The following is a 16,417-nucleotide window of genomic DNA, read 5'->3' as shown; positions in this document are numbered from 1 at the left end:
ACCTACTGCGCACGGCGCTACATGATCTTTGCCTACAACAATGGCGACGCTGATATTCCGGTACCTGGATGTAGGCCGGGTCACATGGTCAGTGTTAGAGCCCTATTATCCTCACCTACACACACTTTTATCCCCTTTATTAATACAGAAAACTTATGACAAAAGATATTTCAGATTTTTTTGGCTCATATATTCCTGTGTGTTACTCTTGTTTATACCACAGCGGGAAATAATCTGTGTCAAATTCACTGCAAAACTATTGTACTACTCAGGCATGCCACAGGGAAATAAACAAAAGAAGAAAATTCTGAGCTTTAACCCTTCCTCTCTCGGTGACAATCTGTAGAGAGTTACCCTATACTGGTACATCAAACATTTTCAGGTGACAGGTTTTAACAGGTCTGCAAACTTGCACCATATTGGTACAAGTGACAGGCTGTGGTAGTTTTGTAAACTGAGGGTACCATGCCTTGATTGACATTGATAGATGCATAGCTGCCAACTAGTACGATTTTTTCGTAATTATTACGAATTTTTTGTTAAATTACGAAAATACGATTTGCCACTAAAACACTATGAATTTCCCATTTTCTACCTAACAAAAAAAAAATACTTGTAAAGTATCGTTTTTGACCGAAAAATTCTTGCGAAATGTCGCGATAATGGATGGACTGGTGACAAGTCTAATAAGAATGCAGTCAAGCACCTGATAGACATCAGGGCAGTGTGCGCAGTGGAGTACTTGAGGACCAGACTAAAAATATTTTTCAATGGTGTGTCATTTGTGTGCATCTCGTGGATGTGTGGTTGTGTGTACTGTATGTGAGTACTTTTCAGTGACGATCGTGAGCACATTTAGTCGCTTATTGCCGGGATGAGACCCATCAGTTCAAGATTTTAATCATGGAATTTAATAAGAGTATGGTTGGCATAATTGGTAATAGAGTTTGAGTTTGTCACAACGGACAGAAAAGATAAATCAGCATGCGTTTGCAAGGTATGCTGGCGGCATATTTATATTGCATACGGTCATGACGGTGGCCCTAAATCATTGTGTGTAAAAACATGATACGAACTCGAAACTCCACATCGAAAGCATGCATCTCCAAAAAAAATATGCGCACATGTTATTGTTGTTATTATTTATTTGACTTCAACAAACAAATACAGACATTAAAACAAAATTAATTTAAAAAAAAAATTTAAATTTTTTTTTTTTTTTTAAATTTTGTTTGAATTATCTTTTGGCCTACAGTAAATTATTATTCACAACAAGAATGGTATGCACATGTATGTGTACATGTAAACCATGTACCTGTACTCGATGTTGGTAAAGCTTCTGATAAAACGAGAAGTTGAAAATGACCGCGCGGGTTGATTACCAATTGGGATTTTGAAAAGTTGGCAGCTATGTAGATGTGGTGGGTCAGCACTGGTGAGTGCCTGTCAATGATAGGTTTAGCTCAGTAACAATGAAGGCACAAAAGGTTCACTCATGCATTCCAGCCAAACAAAGCCATCGCCCTTTAAAATGGCTGCTACACAAGCTGTGCCAGTATTGGGGACCCTATCTATCAAACCACTTCAGACTTCAACAGGCTTTGACAGTTATACGGTTTGATCCATAGGGGTTTCTGGTAGTTGGTGACTATTGAGGGAGGTAAGGGGTAAGGTTTTTGACAGTTTGTGATAGTTAAAAGTACCAATATAGGAGGGTTAATGGTATTTCTACAGTGTTTCTTCATTTCAAGGGCAAACAAATTTAAAGCGAAAAAAAAACAAGGACAAGTTGAATGATTTACTATGCTGCCTTTCCGAAAATCCATTGTCACATGTTTTTGCTTCTTGAACATTCGCTTGGGAGTATGGGGATGGGGAGGGGACTCACGTTTTAGGACTTGTGAAGTTTCGGGTGTTCGATTGCTTTTGTTTTGTCACACGTGAAAGACACTGTAATGGCGTATCGGGTTCCCTTGGTGATGCGTTCCACGTAGTGGGGATTCTCTGAGCCAGATGTGAAGAAAGATAATCTCCCTGACCAAAAATAAATTATATAACAAATTAAAATCTTGGCTCCAAGTTCAAGACACCCGGCAACACCTTAACTCTTTTGTTTTGGTGGCATATTTTTTTTCTGCAACCAATTTAAGTCACCGACCACAACTAGCATGAGTCAATTAATGGTTCTTTGACTTACAAATCCTCCATTCAATCTTGGCGAATGGCTAGCGCCCTCTATGGCATATTGCATACGTAGTAATGCTTTAGTAAAATCAGCCCATGCTTCTGTGGGTGTGGGGATTTTTCACCATGGGGGGGGGGGGTATGCATGGAGAATGTGCAAATCCATTGTACTTACCAAGTTTCGGTTCTACTGTCATGTTGGAACCTTTGTCCGTGAAAATGAAGCGACCGCCTTCAAAATCCTTCTGATAGTCAGCCAGGTAGAGTAAAGACGTGTAGTCAAACGTCTCATAGGTCTCCTGAGAATTCAAAGATACACAATGGTTAAATAGGCCATGAACAACCTAGAAATTAGCATAAATGAAAGGCAGATACATTTTTGGGTCGACATACACTTTTTGACCATTTTCGTTTTGAGAATTATGGTGTGCTTTTCAAAGAAGTCAAGGTTTGCCTTAAAAATTGTCTGCACTTCAGGGCACGTTCTATTTATATACAGTTGTAACTGAGTCAGTCACAAGTGATCACAAGTGATCACAAGTCATCATAAGTCATCCAGTCTCAAATCATGTCGTAAGCTATTCATTAGGCCAACAAAATAATAGTTCTGCTTCCAGTTTCCCTACCTACCCTATTCTGACAGCCCCTACCCTAATTTTTTTTATTGGAAAAATGAGAAAAAACACCCCAAACCATCACTTTATACCTTTTACCCTTGACTACACGCAGACGCCTCCATATGATCGTACACCAAAAAATTGGCAAAAAAAAAAATTCCCTACCTACCTACCCTATTTTCGCGTGCCATATAATCGGGAGCAGAACAATTTTTTTTGGCCTTAGTTATCTACCATTGTGCATCCCCTGTTTACTTGTCATGTGAATGAAGTTAAGAATTGACCTGTGACTTGACTTGTGATTGACTTGACATTGTCTCAATTAAAACATTGCATTTTTGACATCAGAGGTTTTATTTCGGCACTACCTCCATACCTTATCCACATGGACATGCCAGTATTCATCGTGTATAGTCTTAGCCGGTTTGTTGGTCATCCTTGAGAAGAATGTAGGATGGGTTAGGTGCAGCTTGTCAAGCCGGATACCAAACTCTTTGGCTATGGCTCGCTTGATCTTTTTGGCAACAGTGCTGAAAATAAAAACATTGACAGTGTAACTTCTGGGTCACAATCTGAATTTCAATAATTTTCAAGTGCAAAATTATTTTTAATAAATTATTTTATAAAATGATACCCTTACTCTATAGGAATTTTTGTGGGGATCTTCACCCCCCCCCCTCCCAAATTCACCACTTTGAAGGAACCAGTGGCATTTTCTTTGAACCTGGCATAGTCTTTGATGAATATTTAACATTGGGCCTTGAGATTTTACATAATGCCTCATTTTCTCAATTTGAGATGTACAAACTATGACGAATTTAGTTTAACACATCATTTGATTTTGGAGGAGTAAGAGTTTCCAACAAACTTGAGTCATCAGAAATACTGAAAAAAATATGTTAGTAATGTCACACCAATACGTTAACATCTTTTGGATTTAAAAGAAATTCTTGTTTTTAAGTTCAGGAATTCTGTGATTTTAAAAATGCATCATACTTCCCAGCCCCTAAACGTTTTAACTTTTGGACTGAATATCGAGATGCAAAATCTTCCCACATGTATGGAGAAAAAAAATGGATTCACATGTATTGAGTAATAGTGGCAACATTTGTCCTAGTTAGCTTGGTGTTTGTCAGTTTTGGAGTTATTGAAAAAAGAGACGAAAAATCAGTAAAAAAAACCCAACTTTTGAACTGTGCCATATTAGAAAACTCTGAAAGTGGGAATAGCCTGTGAAACATTTCCTGACAAAATTACACAATGCTCACCTGTACAGCTTGAAGTCACCTTCATGAAACACACTGCCTAATTCTCCTTTTTCTAAATATCTGAATCAACAAAAACAAAAAGAAGTAAAAGCAAGTGCAAATACTTAATCTGTTGTTTTTAAGAAAGTTACCAAATTATAGTTGCAACTTGATTCACCAGAAAGCTTGACCCACCTAGCAAAGACTTCATCAGATGACAATTTGTATGACCATCTATGACTGGACACCAAACAAAGTCGAGTAGAGAGATAAAGATATAGAAGTCAAGCTTGACGCTTCCATTTAATGTAAATGTAACCACTAGCAAACTATGGTTTGTCAAAATTTCTTGTTTTATTGCTAATTTTTAAGCTTTGGCTGGAGCTTCTACATGTCATTTTGTGGTTGGTCGGTCGGTTTGTCCCCGGAAAATTGACCAAAAACGAGCCCCATAAGTTTCCCATAAAATACCAAATTTTACTTCTTGCATATAAAGCAAACAAAATGATTGAAATACTTCAAAAACCTTGTTTGTAACAATTTGTGAAGTTGTGACGACATTTTGTAAATGAAGGCAAGATATGTGCAGTAATGTTATAGTCACGTGGCATACAGCGTGGTATACAGCGCACATAATATTTTATGGGAGACTCAGGGGGCTTATTTTGGTCAATTTTCAGGGACAGATTAGGGCAGCGTGATTTTTGCGTGGGAGGCGTTGATGGTGTGTGGGACAGTGCGTGGGACAACCCGTGGGATGCTGCGGCCCAGGCTTGTACGCGCAATCTCCGGTCAACATTCTAGACTTTCGTGGAAGATGGCCAGAGCTTATCGTGCACTGGCACTTGTTACATTTAAATCTCACCTTTACAAAGCTAGCCACATAATACCAATGCCAGTGAAACTACATGTATTTTAAACACAGTGCATCTCCTGTGTTGTGTCTCATGATTATTTGAAACATGCAGGTTACATTAAAGTGACAACATTTCATTAACTTCTGAACAAAAACAGCCAACATGCACTTACTTGTAAATATTTATAAATGAATCACCTTTTGAAAGCGCACCAGAATGAAGATCGAGAATTGAGGCCTGAAAATAAAAATTGAAGAAATCAATTCAATTCAATTCAATTCAATCCACTTCTTTTTTTTAAAAGACGGGCCTTCAAAAGGACTTTATTGAATACTTTTTACTGTTAAACTGAGGTTTTATCGCTGGTGATGATTGAAGACAATTGTAGCAACAATTCTTGAAATCGCATTCTTGGACGAAACAAAGTTTAGGGTCATTTCGTTAAAATGGTGATATTATTTTAACGGTTTAAGCAATTGAAGAAATTTGTTGATTTAAAAGTAGCTTATTAAATTGGCTTACCAGTCATAATTATTTTGGGTGCTACATATTTTTAAATATTTCTTTGGGTTTGGGTTTCGCTTTTTTTTAACCCACCCTGTATTCCACTTAACAAAGACCAGATCTGCACAGATTACAATTTCCATTTCATGAATAAAAATAAAACATAACTTAACGTCTTCACATTTTTCAAAAATTTGACACTATGGGATAAAATATGATTAATGAGAAACTCACCCCTCCATTGGAACCTCCAAGACTTATTCCGTTTTTGGCAAGTCTGAAATATAAAATAATTTATTTTGTTATCAAACATATAAACATTCAACCATTTCAACCATTTCAGAAAGTATATTTGATTCTCAGTCAAAATGAATCTATTAGGCCAAAAAAAAATATTTACTTCCGATAACATGGCATTTGAAAATAGGGTAGGTAGGTAGAAGTTTTTTTGTGGAGGACTTGTAGATAAGATACCACAATAAATTGTGTGATCTTGCAACAACTTATGGCACAATGTCCTTCTTGCCTTCAATACTGAGTACATAGGAACATGGTGGAAGTACACACACAGCATTACAATGTGAAAGTGTTCAAAGGGGATGGACACCACTGCAAAAAATGTATGTTTGCCGCTTCAAATTCAAGGAACTACAATACAATAAATCTGATCTGAACTTTCATTTCAATGTGAAAATGTGTCTTCCTTTTTCCCTCGAAGCAAAGCACAGTTTTCATTGAAAGCCCTCACTTCCAAGATGTGCTCTTGTTGTATAATCCCTGGTTTGTAGCTCGGGGAAAAATACTTCTCATTCACAGATGCATGTACTAGTGTAACCAATTGCAAACTAAACAGAATTCGATCTATTGGGGACAGTATTTGAAAACACAAGCCATGGAGAAAATGATAATTCTTCTTTTCCTGAAGATGACAGCGTACTAGGCGCACTGATTTCACAGGATGCACGATCCTATTATTTACTTACAATCAACAAGTATATTTCATAATTTTTGGCAGTTTCGTTTTTGAATATTTGCAAATGGTGTCCATTAACATGAAACATGGAATTATCAGCAAGTGCCATTTCTAAAACCCTGGCACCATTTCCAACTTTATCTTGGGCTTCATTCTCATGAGTTGAGGATCCTGATTTTGGCTCGATTTCCTTAAGCAGGGAGCCAAAGCTGATGATGGTAGACGAGGTTTGATAAATGACCCTTGATGATTGCTTACGTACTCTAAAAGATGCCTGGCTTCACTCTTTGATATAAGGCCATCCATGACCACCCTCCCACACTGGGTAGGTGCACATCCTGTGGGGGAAAAACGCAACCCAAAAAACCCTCAAAACTTCAATGTCAATAAAACAAAAAGATGTCCCAACTGCGCATGTTCATAACAAGATTTGACGATTTGTGACCCACTCTACAAAAAAGGGTATTAAGTCGCGCTGTGCACTATTGTGTAATGGCCCACTCAATGAGTGGGTGAAAATTTCGTCAAAATGAGATTTTCATTTTTTGTCATGATTGACATCTTTAATACTTAAAGTTTCAAGTTTTATTCACAGAAATATTGATTTCGATGAATAAAGTGGAAAAACAACCATTTTGAGTGCATTGTTCTGTTGTTCTACAACATAGCCAGTTATTTCAAAGCCTGTTTTCTTACATGTAGTTGTGTAACTTGAACTCCAAGGAAGTATGCAAATATGTCATATCTCCAGAACGGGAGGGGCTATGGAGCTCTATTATATACTAAAAGAAAGCATACACGTAAGTTGTGGGCATGCCAACCATATATAACTCAATTTTACTTATTTGCAATATAATACCCTTTTTTGTGGAGGGGGTCACATTTGTACATGGGGATGATTATGCAGATAAATGCACACAAGTCTATGGGGGACGTGGTAACCGAATCCACATTCTGCAAGTTGTCATGCAGTAAGGGGATCTAAAAGGGGGGGGGGGTTTCTTCCTTCTGTTCAGCCACTATGCTATACATGTACAGTCGAATCTCGTTAGTACAAACTCTGTTAATACAAAATTCTGGTTATAACAAACATAAAGCCTTAGTCCCGACTGTGCATTTATGTGCACAATGAATGGGACTGATGTTCCTCTTAATACAAAATTCTGATATAACAGACAATTTGGCTAGGTCCGAACGAGTTTGTATTAACGAGACTCGACTGTACATACATGTATATGTATTTATTGACCTAACCTTTCTCAATCTTCCGAAATCCTCATGGCAATTTTGGAGGATTTTGGAAGATTGAGGATGAATGGTGTTTGAGAAACATAATTAGGAGTTTGGAGGATTGATGATGAATGGTGTTTTAGCACATGAGGATTTTGGAGGATTGAGGATGAACGGTGTTATAGAAACATGAGGATTTTGGAGGATTAAAGATGAATGGTGTTTTAGCACATGAGGATTTTGGAGGATTGAGGATGAATGGTGTTCGAAGATGAAGAGGATTTTTGAGGATTAAGGATAAATGCATTTTTTTGAGGCAGGACTGTCTGACAAATTGAAGGATTGAGGCGCTGGGTATCGTTCATTTGAACATAAGGTCAACATTTTTTATAGGATTTGGGAGGATTGAGGATGGATCCTAGCTAAAAGGCCCTGGGGGTAAGGGTTTAATACATGTACCGGTACCTTTAAATTTCTTGAGGTCGGACTGGAAATCTGAAGAACAGGTGACGTTGAAACGTCTCAAAGGCACATCTTCGTTCTGCTTTGCCAAGGACTGGAGACCAGCATCAACAGAGTACCAGTGAGCCAGACCGAGGAACAGGAATATGGCTGCCATACGAAGCGCCAAGGACCGGACGGTGACTCTGTGTCGAGGCAGATCCTCATCACTGGGAAAGGAATAGCAATGACAAAGACAATTTACATTACATACTATCGCCATGTACAATGTACATGTTATGATATACATGTACATGTATATTGGTCTTGTCATGTGTTGTGTATTTTTGAAGTTATTGGATGTATACATATTTTTAATTGTACACTGGGAAATGAAGTTTCATGTAATTTTGAGCATGACAATAAAGAAATCTAATCTAATCTAATCAAATGTACAGTTCTAGTACTCGGACTAGTGATTGACCAAATGTGTATCATCCAGCGGTGATTGTGTACTTATGGACCTGTTCATATAAAGAGAACAAAAATCCACTTTTAGGTTTAATATTGGACTCATGGTGCCCTTCACATAATTTCAGTGGCTTCTTCAGAAAAACCGTGCAGTGCCGCTGTACTGCATGGCTGTGTTGTGGTTATTGTGTGCTTGTGCCGATTGGCCAATCAGATTATTCCTCGAATAATCTAGGAATAATCTGATTGGCTGATCGGCAGAAGCACACATGCACAACCAGCACAACTCAGCCATGACAGTACGGCGGCACTGGAGGGTTTTTCTGAAGAAGCTACCAAAATCATCAATATTTTTCATATTTTAGTAACTTTGTTCTGTTTCAAGTCGATGAGTGCAAACTAATAATGGAATCTACATGTAGTAGAAGCACACTCACCCTCTTTAACGTACTTAAAGCATTAGAAAATTATTCCCCCCTTTTTCAGACGTCCTATATTTCGTGTAATTTCCAGGTTCATTTTGCACACGTTAGCGTATCTAAATTCCAACACGAAATTACACGAAAAATAGACGTCTGAAAAAGGGGGGAATAATTTTCTATCGCTTTATAGAGGGTGAGTGTGCTTCTAAAGCATAAATAAAATACAACGTCTAAATGTGAAAATAAAAACTTGACAAAGTTCTACATATTCGGGTACATGTTCCAAGTGTGGCATTTATTTATGGAGGTAGTCCAGTAAATTGGCCACATTTATGGAGCTAGTTTCACAAATCACAGGTAAGAACTTGGCCGATTTTTCTTTCAAAAATATTAGGGCCTAGGCCTATATAATATAGTGGTGTTCCCTAACGTGGCGTACTTCGACATTTACCCCGACTTTCCACATCAGTGTTGCCAAACTTCTTTGTTGACAAACTTTAAATTCATTCAGTGAAATACTGGTACTTTTACCTTATTAATACTTGCTATTTAACCTCTGTGAACAATTTCGGTTTCATGAAATTTAATCCGAAATTCAACAACGGTGGCGTCCGGAAATTTTGCACAAATAGGCTGAGTGTTCCCCAACATGGGGCACTTGAATAAATCTCAGAAAATTCCAAATTAACATTTAAGAATTTCTGTAAAGTTGATAAACAATTTTGATAAACAATTATTATCTCTACTTACATACCCAACTAGAAGTTTGTCAGAAAATTATTTTCAATTTTTTCGGGACATTTTCAAAGGGTTCACTGTGCACTTGGAAAATCACGCCAAAATAACCCTTTCTGCTAACTTTGTAAAAGGGTGGATAAACCCTTGATTTAAAAATGGGAGTGCTTAGAACTTGATGAAATTTCACAAAACAAAGTTAAAACTTTGGCTTAACCCTTACCCTACTTGACCCTCCAATGCATGCCAATTGTGCCTCAAGAAAATCTCCTATGTTTTTTGCATGGCCCTCCAATATCTGCCATGTCATTTCAAGGGTAACTGGACAGGCACTCCAATACATGCCACAGAGAACAATGAGAGTCCTCTGATAACAAAGTGAGTGCCCCCAGCTGGTCAGTATCAGGCACCCTCCAGGGCCTCCAACTCCTGCCAATTGGAGCCTTCACTGTTAAGACTTGTTATCTGCCAAATAACTGCAGCTGGAGGGCATTGGCATAACCAACTGACATGCAGTAAACTACCCTCAGAGAGTAAGGGTTAAGCTACATGTAGGCGCTACAGGCGAAAAATCAAAGTGCGCCACGTTGGGGCCGCGGCCACGTTAGGGTATCCTTGTGTGACCGTTTTTCGCGCACTTAGTACTTTGACCGATTTTTTTCTTGCATAAACTAAATCCTACACAGTTATAGACTTTAATCTTGTGAGAATGACTAATAAACAACATGGAAAAATAATTTGAACAATATCGAACGTCAAGGAAGCACCAAGAACGTCATCATCTGCAGATGAATTAAATTGGCTGCCAGAAAAGTTTTGTGACCATAATTCGCGCACGAACGGAAAACGTCATTCTATGGAGTCTCCATTGTGTCCTACCTGTACTTCTAAAAACAATGTGGATCAATGTTTGTTGAATAAAGGATAAGTTTATGTGCACAACTTTGGTCTCTAGTTTGATAAACTAACTTTTATTTGCCATCCGACATTGTTACTAAATACACGTTTGTTTAGATATGAAATGAATGAATTTCTTTCGATTTTGGTAAAAACAACTGCATGCAAAATATTTAAAATCATATCATAATTGAAAATTTGAGGTAAATAAAATAAATCCACAAATATTATAATATACTTTTGTTGAAAGTCTAAGAAGCTTAGTTAAATCCTATACATGGAAAGAGTTCCGAGAACTTTTGTTTTGCTGAAAATCAACCATGTGCCAATTACATAACATTTTACAAATGTATACAGATTCTCCCAAAATAAACAATTGCAATATAACTTATATGGAGCAGAAACATGGACATTGACGAAAGATTCAATCAACCGACTCGAAGCATTCGAAATGTGGACATACAGAAGAATGCTGAGCATCCCCTGGATAGTTAAAATGACCAACAAACAAGTCCTTCAAATAGCACTGACAAAGAAATCCCTCATAAAAACAGTAAAATACAGGAAGACAAACTACTTTGGACACATGATGAGAAACCAAATGCTGCAGAAGACTCTTTTGGAAGGCAAAATAGAGGGGAAAAGACCAAGAGGAAGAAGAAGAACATCGTGGTTTGATAATGTGAGAGACTGGACTGGCCTTAGCTACATGGAATGTGCAAGGGCATCTCAGGACAGAGACAGATGGAAATCCATTGCAGCCAACCTTCTGCGAGAAGACGGCACCTGATTGATTGAATATAACTTTAATATGCCGTGGCTATATTTTTAAGTACATGGACAAATATATTTGAAATGACCCCTCCATCAAAAACATTTAACAAAATCACCCTTTTGTAACGATGTTCTCCGGCATTTATTGCTCATTCTAATAGGCCTACACCTGCGATCAATCAATCAATTATACAGGCACGCACGCCTGCACGCAGTCGACCATACCGTGGCCGATCATGCCACCTCGACACATGGTTGCATGATACACATCATTTCAATAAAAACAAAAAATAGGTATTGGCCTACTTTTTGGGTACTTTAAACATTACGATTAGGTCTTATTCCGACAGAAATATATTTTAAGGCATATATTCATTCTAACAAACAACTCGGTACCAAAATCTGCATCTCGGCGAAACAGATTGTAAAATAGAAACGCGACATAAGGCGCACGTTGTATTTCGTGCTCCGTAATTCTGATGAAAGTTGACCGAAGTTGTCTTTCAAGTTTCGGGGTTGGACGGCGACACTGATTGGAAATTCGTAGCGATATTTTATTAGTTTTCTGGGCTATTCATATTCAATAACTTCTCGGAAAAGCTTTTGATTTCCACATAACTGCATCAAGAAGAAAGGCGATGTGACGATGGATCATCGACGGTGATATGACGTTGGGCCGTGTTGTGTGAAAAAAGATACGAGCCGAAAAAGTTGGTTGCGCGAACATTGGGCAGCGTGAATTTGGGGCACCGGACGATACATCATTACAATAATACTGTTCTAAATTTTAAAAAGATAGTGGATATTTTGCCGGACGTAACTCCGGCAAACTAACGTTTACTAAAGGTTTGCTGGCGGCAATCCATATCAACAGAGGGCGCTGTACTCTTTAAGATAGGGCTGAATTATAACATGTATTAAATTCCCATCAAAGTTGTGTAGCACAATCAGTGCAGTGGTTAAGCAATTGCTCTAGTGAGTGGGATGTCCCGAGTTCGAATCCTGATCTCTGCCACATTTTTAAGGTTTTTTTTCCCATCCCCAAATTCTTTTATTATTTTAATATGTCTCAAACATTTTATTGCAGAGTACTAGTACTTTTTCTTTTTCAGATTTGTGGCTCTGGAGGATTTTTTTTAAAGGGAAATAAAGTCCGAAATTATAAAATGGTCTGATTCCCATCTTGTAAATACAAAGTTACAACGATAATATTGGCATGGAGCCACACTAAAATTTGTCACGGGAAAATGTTTAAGTACAAAAAAACAGTAACTGCGCATGTTCAGTGCATATCCGGCAAACTAACGTTTACTGAAGGTTTGCCGTCTCCGGCAAAATATCCACTGCCTTTTAAAAAAGAAAATTAGGGTCAGCAGAGAACGAGGACCTGAGGTTGGAGAGTTTGGGGAGCGACAAAACTTTTTTAAGGAATAAAAAAAAAAAAAACCAGAGGCGTCCTCAGGTCCTCAACTACACAAACCTACACAGTCTCGCGTATTTACTTCTCACGAAATAAGTGCAACGCAAAGCAAACGAAACTAGACAGTCTTACAATCCAAGTCTTACAAATGTTGTTACGTACCGTTAAACTCAAGTTGACCTATGCGAAATCCTTGCCACAAGCTTACCTGGTTGCTTCTTTCTTTTCTGCACGCTTACTTTTGGCTCTGGATTCCCCTGCATCATTGGTTTCCGAGGAGGTTGGTTTTCTCTTTCTTGGTGCCATGATTGAAAAAAAAATTACCCCCTCAACGGTCATAAAAGCGCAGCCTTTTCCATCATGCACCTGCCCTTTGCTTTGTTTTGCTGTCCAAAAAAGAAACTGAGTTTTGTTTATATCTTTTTCTAAACTTTAAAATGAATAAGGACAAAGGAAAAGCTTTAAATTAAATTTCAAAATGAGAAACCCCTTTTCGATTCGATTCGTATAGAGAAATACAAAAGGTTCGTTTTTTGGCCGTTACAAAAGAAAATAAAAAAGGCCCTTTTCCTTTTCTCTTCAAGAAAAAAAAGGAAAAAGATTAAACAATGACTTTTTGGTATCATTAGCCGACGCGCACCATCGTACCGGTACGTCGGTCACACGTGCTGTAAAGTTCCAGACAAATTTACAACTGTAATGAGTTTACTACTCGAACACTTGTCAAAAGGCATGCAAATGGCGTTTTAATTTCTTGGGATAAAATTCAAATGTTTTGCACTGCAGAGAAGTTGATCGTGACTTAGTGCTGTGCCCTTTGGGTGTTATCCTTTAAGTTTCATAAAGCAACGATCGTTTTAATCCGTCACCCCGCCCTGGCAAGGCCTGAGTTGGGGCAATTATTTGGGGTCCGCTCATATTAAGTCCGACGCCCCGAGATGATAGGTCCCGGACGCCTCATAAGTCCAACAAAATCACATCCCCCAACCAAATAAAGGCCCATCAGTCCGACACCTCATAGTTCCGACGCCTCATAAGCCCGACGCCTCATACTAGCTCCGACGCCTCAAAGCTCCGAATTAAATTTACTTTTATTTTCTGTCCATAAGTCCAGGGGCGGATCCAGGATTTTCAAAAAGGGGGGGGGGGCACAAAAACTTTGTGCGCGTTGCACACATAACGAGACTGAAGCGCGAAATCCCTTGCGGGCAGGGTTGAGGGCACTGGAAGCTCTACGATTTTAGATGTTCTCTCCTACATCATGAGTACTTTAAGCCATTAAGAGCAACATTCACAATGTTTATTTTTTACTTTTAATCACACTATTTTTGCCTATCAAATATAGAATTTAAAGTCACTGTTGATGTAAGTTGAAAATGAACCCCAAAATTAGAAGGTGCTGATGACAGCCCCCGGGTGAAAAAATATGAACATGTGTTATTTTGCGAGCGAGCGGAGCGAGCGAGCCAAAAAAAGTCATGTTTACTTTTAAAACATACATTTCTACCCAGAAATTTGCCTTGCAAACAAAGAAAATAAAATAAATTGAATTTCATTAGGAGACAGCCTGCCCCAAGCAGCCCCTACCCCCACCCCACCCCACGGCTGAGCAAATCAACCGGCCCAGAAAATTTCTCCGTCCCAATTCCTTTGAAAAATGTTGTATAACTTATAAGCCTGCTGAGTATTACATTACGAATAGTCTTTACAAACAAAAAGAAGAAATAAAACTTTATTTCAAAACCATCTCGGTTGTCATAAAAAAAATTGATGATATTAGCAAAATTTCCCCGTAGCGTTTAAATGTTTAGTCAAGACTTCAAAAAGACTGCCGCCTGTGTCCCAGTATAATGTGAGGTAACTGCGGTCACATATATACTTACTTTGTATATACACTTTTATACACTTTAACCACCATTTTTTTCCATGTTATTTTGAAGTCTGCAGGCTAAATAATTTAAGACGAAATGAATCGTCTGCATTCTGCAAGTGTTGTCGAATCACTTCAAGAAATGTCAAGGCCTGAGGAAAATCGTTTATTTGTATTTTTTTTTGGGGGGGGGCGCCGATTTTCTTAAAAAGAAAACAAAAAAAAACAACCTTTAATTTAACGGAAATGCAAACTGCATCAAAATTCCAAATTCCAAAATATGAAAAAGTTTGTCTGCACAAATTTCCCGAAAGTGGCAGCATTCCTGAGCTGTTATCAAAGGCCTTCAAGTTCGGTGGCCTACAGCTGAACCCAAATGTATATGCTTTGTAACGAACAAGAGTAGCATTGTATCAATTTGAACAATGCGGCTATCAATCATTCTCTGGAAAGGCTTTTCGGAGCTGAGATTTTATTTGGGCATTTTTTTTTCTCAGAGACAGGGGAAACTACGGAGCTTTTAAAGGGACATAGGTGAAAAAAAAAATTGAAAAAATCATCGTAAGAATGAAAAAAATCTGCGTTCGAACGAAAAAAAATCTGCGTTCGAACGAAAAAAATCTGCGTTCGAACGAAAAAAATCTGCGTTCGAACGAAAAAAATCTGCGTTCGAACGAAAAAAATCTGCGTTCGAACGAAAAATATCTGCGTTCGAACGAAAAAAATCTGCGTTCGAACGAAAAAAATCTGCGTTCGAACGAAAAAAATCTGCGTTCGAACGAAAAAAATCTTCGTTCGAACGAAAAAAATCTGCGTTCGAACGAAAAAAATCTGCGTTCGAACGAAAAAAATCTGCGTTCGAACGAAAAAAATCTGCGTTCGAACGAAAAAAATCTTCGTTCGAACGAAAAAAAAATCTGCGTTCGAACGAAAAAAATCTGCGTTCGAACGAAAAAAAATCTGCGTTCGAACGAAAAAAATCTGCGTTCGAACGAAAAAAAATCTGCGTTCGAACGAAAAAAATCTGCGTTCGAACGAAAAAGCTGTTTGCTGTTTGCTGTAAGCTGTTTGCCCTCCCTGTGCTGCCCCACCACTTATGTGGGTGATTTGGTCATGTTTTTTTCAGGTCCAACATGCATGACATATGTGCCCAATGTAGGTCCGTGGCCCAAGTACAGGAATTTCAATAACTGGTCTTAAAGCAGCCTATGAGCTTTCAAACGGTCTTACTAGGGCTTGCTGTTAGTTGGTCATGAAGTTTAACCATTGCAATGAAGATCTAGCTAATTGTCCTTCTTTTTTAAGAGTCCCTATCCTGTTACAATACTAGCTACAACACACACCCCCCACCCCATCAGTCCCACCCATTACGCTATGCTGAGGCAACACACTTATGAGACATTTTTAAAAGTAATTTGCCTTTTTGGTTTCTTTTTATAAAGTGAGGCAAGTTTTAAAAAAATAATTAAAAAAGGCTATATAATTATCTTTCAAATTTTTCAGGTAAAACAATATAACTGGTCGTCATTGTGATTTTCAGAAATTTGTCTATCCACAAATCCTTTACAGTATAAATTTTCATTCCTAATCCTTGTAATAGTTCCAAACTTTAGAAGCGACTGACATGTATATATTGTTTGATCATTTCTGGCTTTCAATAAGCCTATTTTACTAGTCCAACACTTGTACATGTACATGTACTTTCTGCTTCCTCACTTTCAGATACGGGATTCACTAATTAGCTGATTCCTACTCATACTCATAGCAATTGACAA

At 38.1% G+C, this 16,417-nt stretch overlaps 1 protein-coding gene across 3 annotated transcripts; it reads right to left on the bottom strand.

The window, feature by feature from the left end:
• Positions 1-1,374: 1,374 nt before the first annotated feature.
• On the bottom strand, positions 1,375-13,136 carry LOC119736178 (2-oxoglutarate and iron-dependent oxygenase domain-containing protein 3-like). 3 transcript variants are annotated; one of them, XM_038210201.1, is made up of 9 exons: positions 12,981-13,136; positions 8,072-8,283; positions 6,645-6,720; positions 5,644-5,686; positions 5,078-5,142; positions 4,070-4,129; positions 3,178-3,331; positions 2,360-2,483; positions 1,375-2,034 (listed from the first exon to the last, which is right to left on the bottom strand). In XM_038210201.1, the coding sequence occupies exons 1-9, from the start codon at positions 13,109-13,111 to the stop codon at positions 1,892-1,894; spliced, it is 1,008 nt and encodes a 335-aa protein (XP_038066129.1). In that variant the 5' UTR covers positions 13,112-13,136; the 3' UTR covers positions 1,375-1,891. The 3 variants fall into 3 exon arrangements, with proteins under 3 accessions (XP_038066129.1, XP_038066130.1, XP_038066131.1); XM_038210202.1 differs by having other exon boundaries at positions 8,078-8,283; positions 12,981-13,135; XM_038210203.1 differs by having other exon boundaries at positions 12,935-13,098.
• Positions 13,137-16,417: the final 3,281 nt, after the last annotated feature.

This window comes from Patiria miniata, unplaced genomic scaffold (genome assembly GCF_015706575.1).
Source record: "Patiria miniata isolate m_02_andy unplaced genomic scaffold, ASM1570657v1 HiC_scaffold_29, whole genome shotgun sequence".
Lineage (NCBI taxonomy): Eukaryota > Metazoa > Echinodermata > Asteroidea > Valvatida > Asterinidae > Patiria > Patiria miniata.
This window is presented reverse-complemented; position numbering and strand designations above follow the sequence as displayed.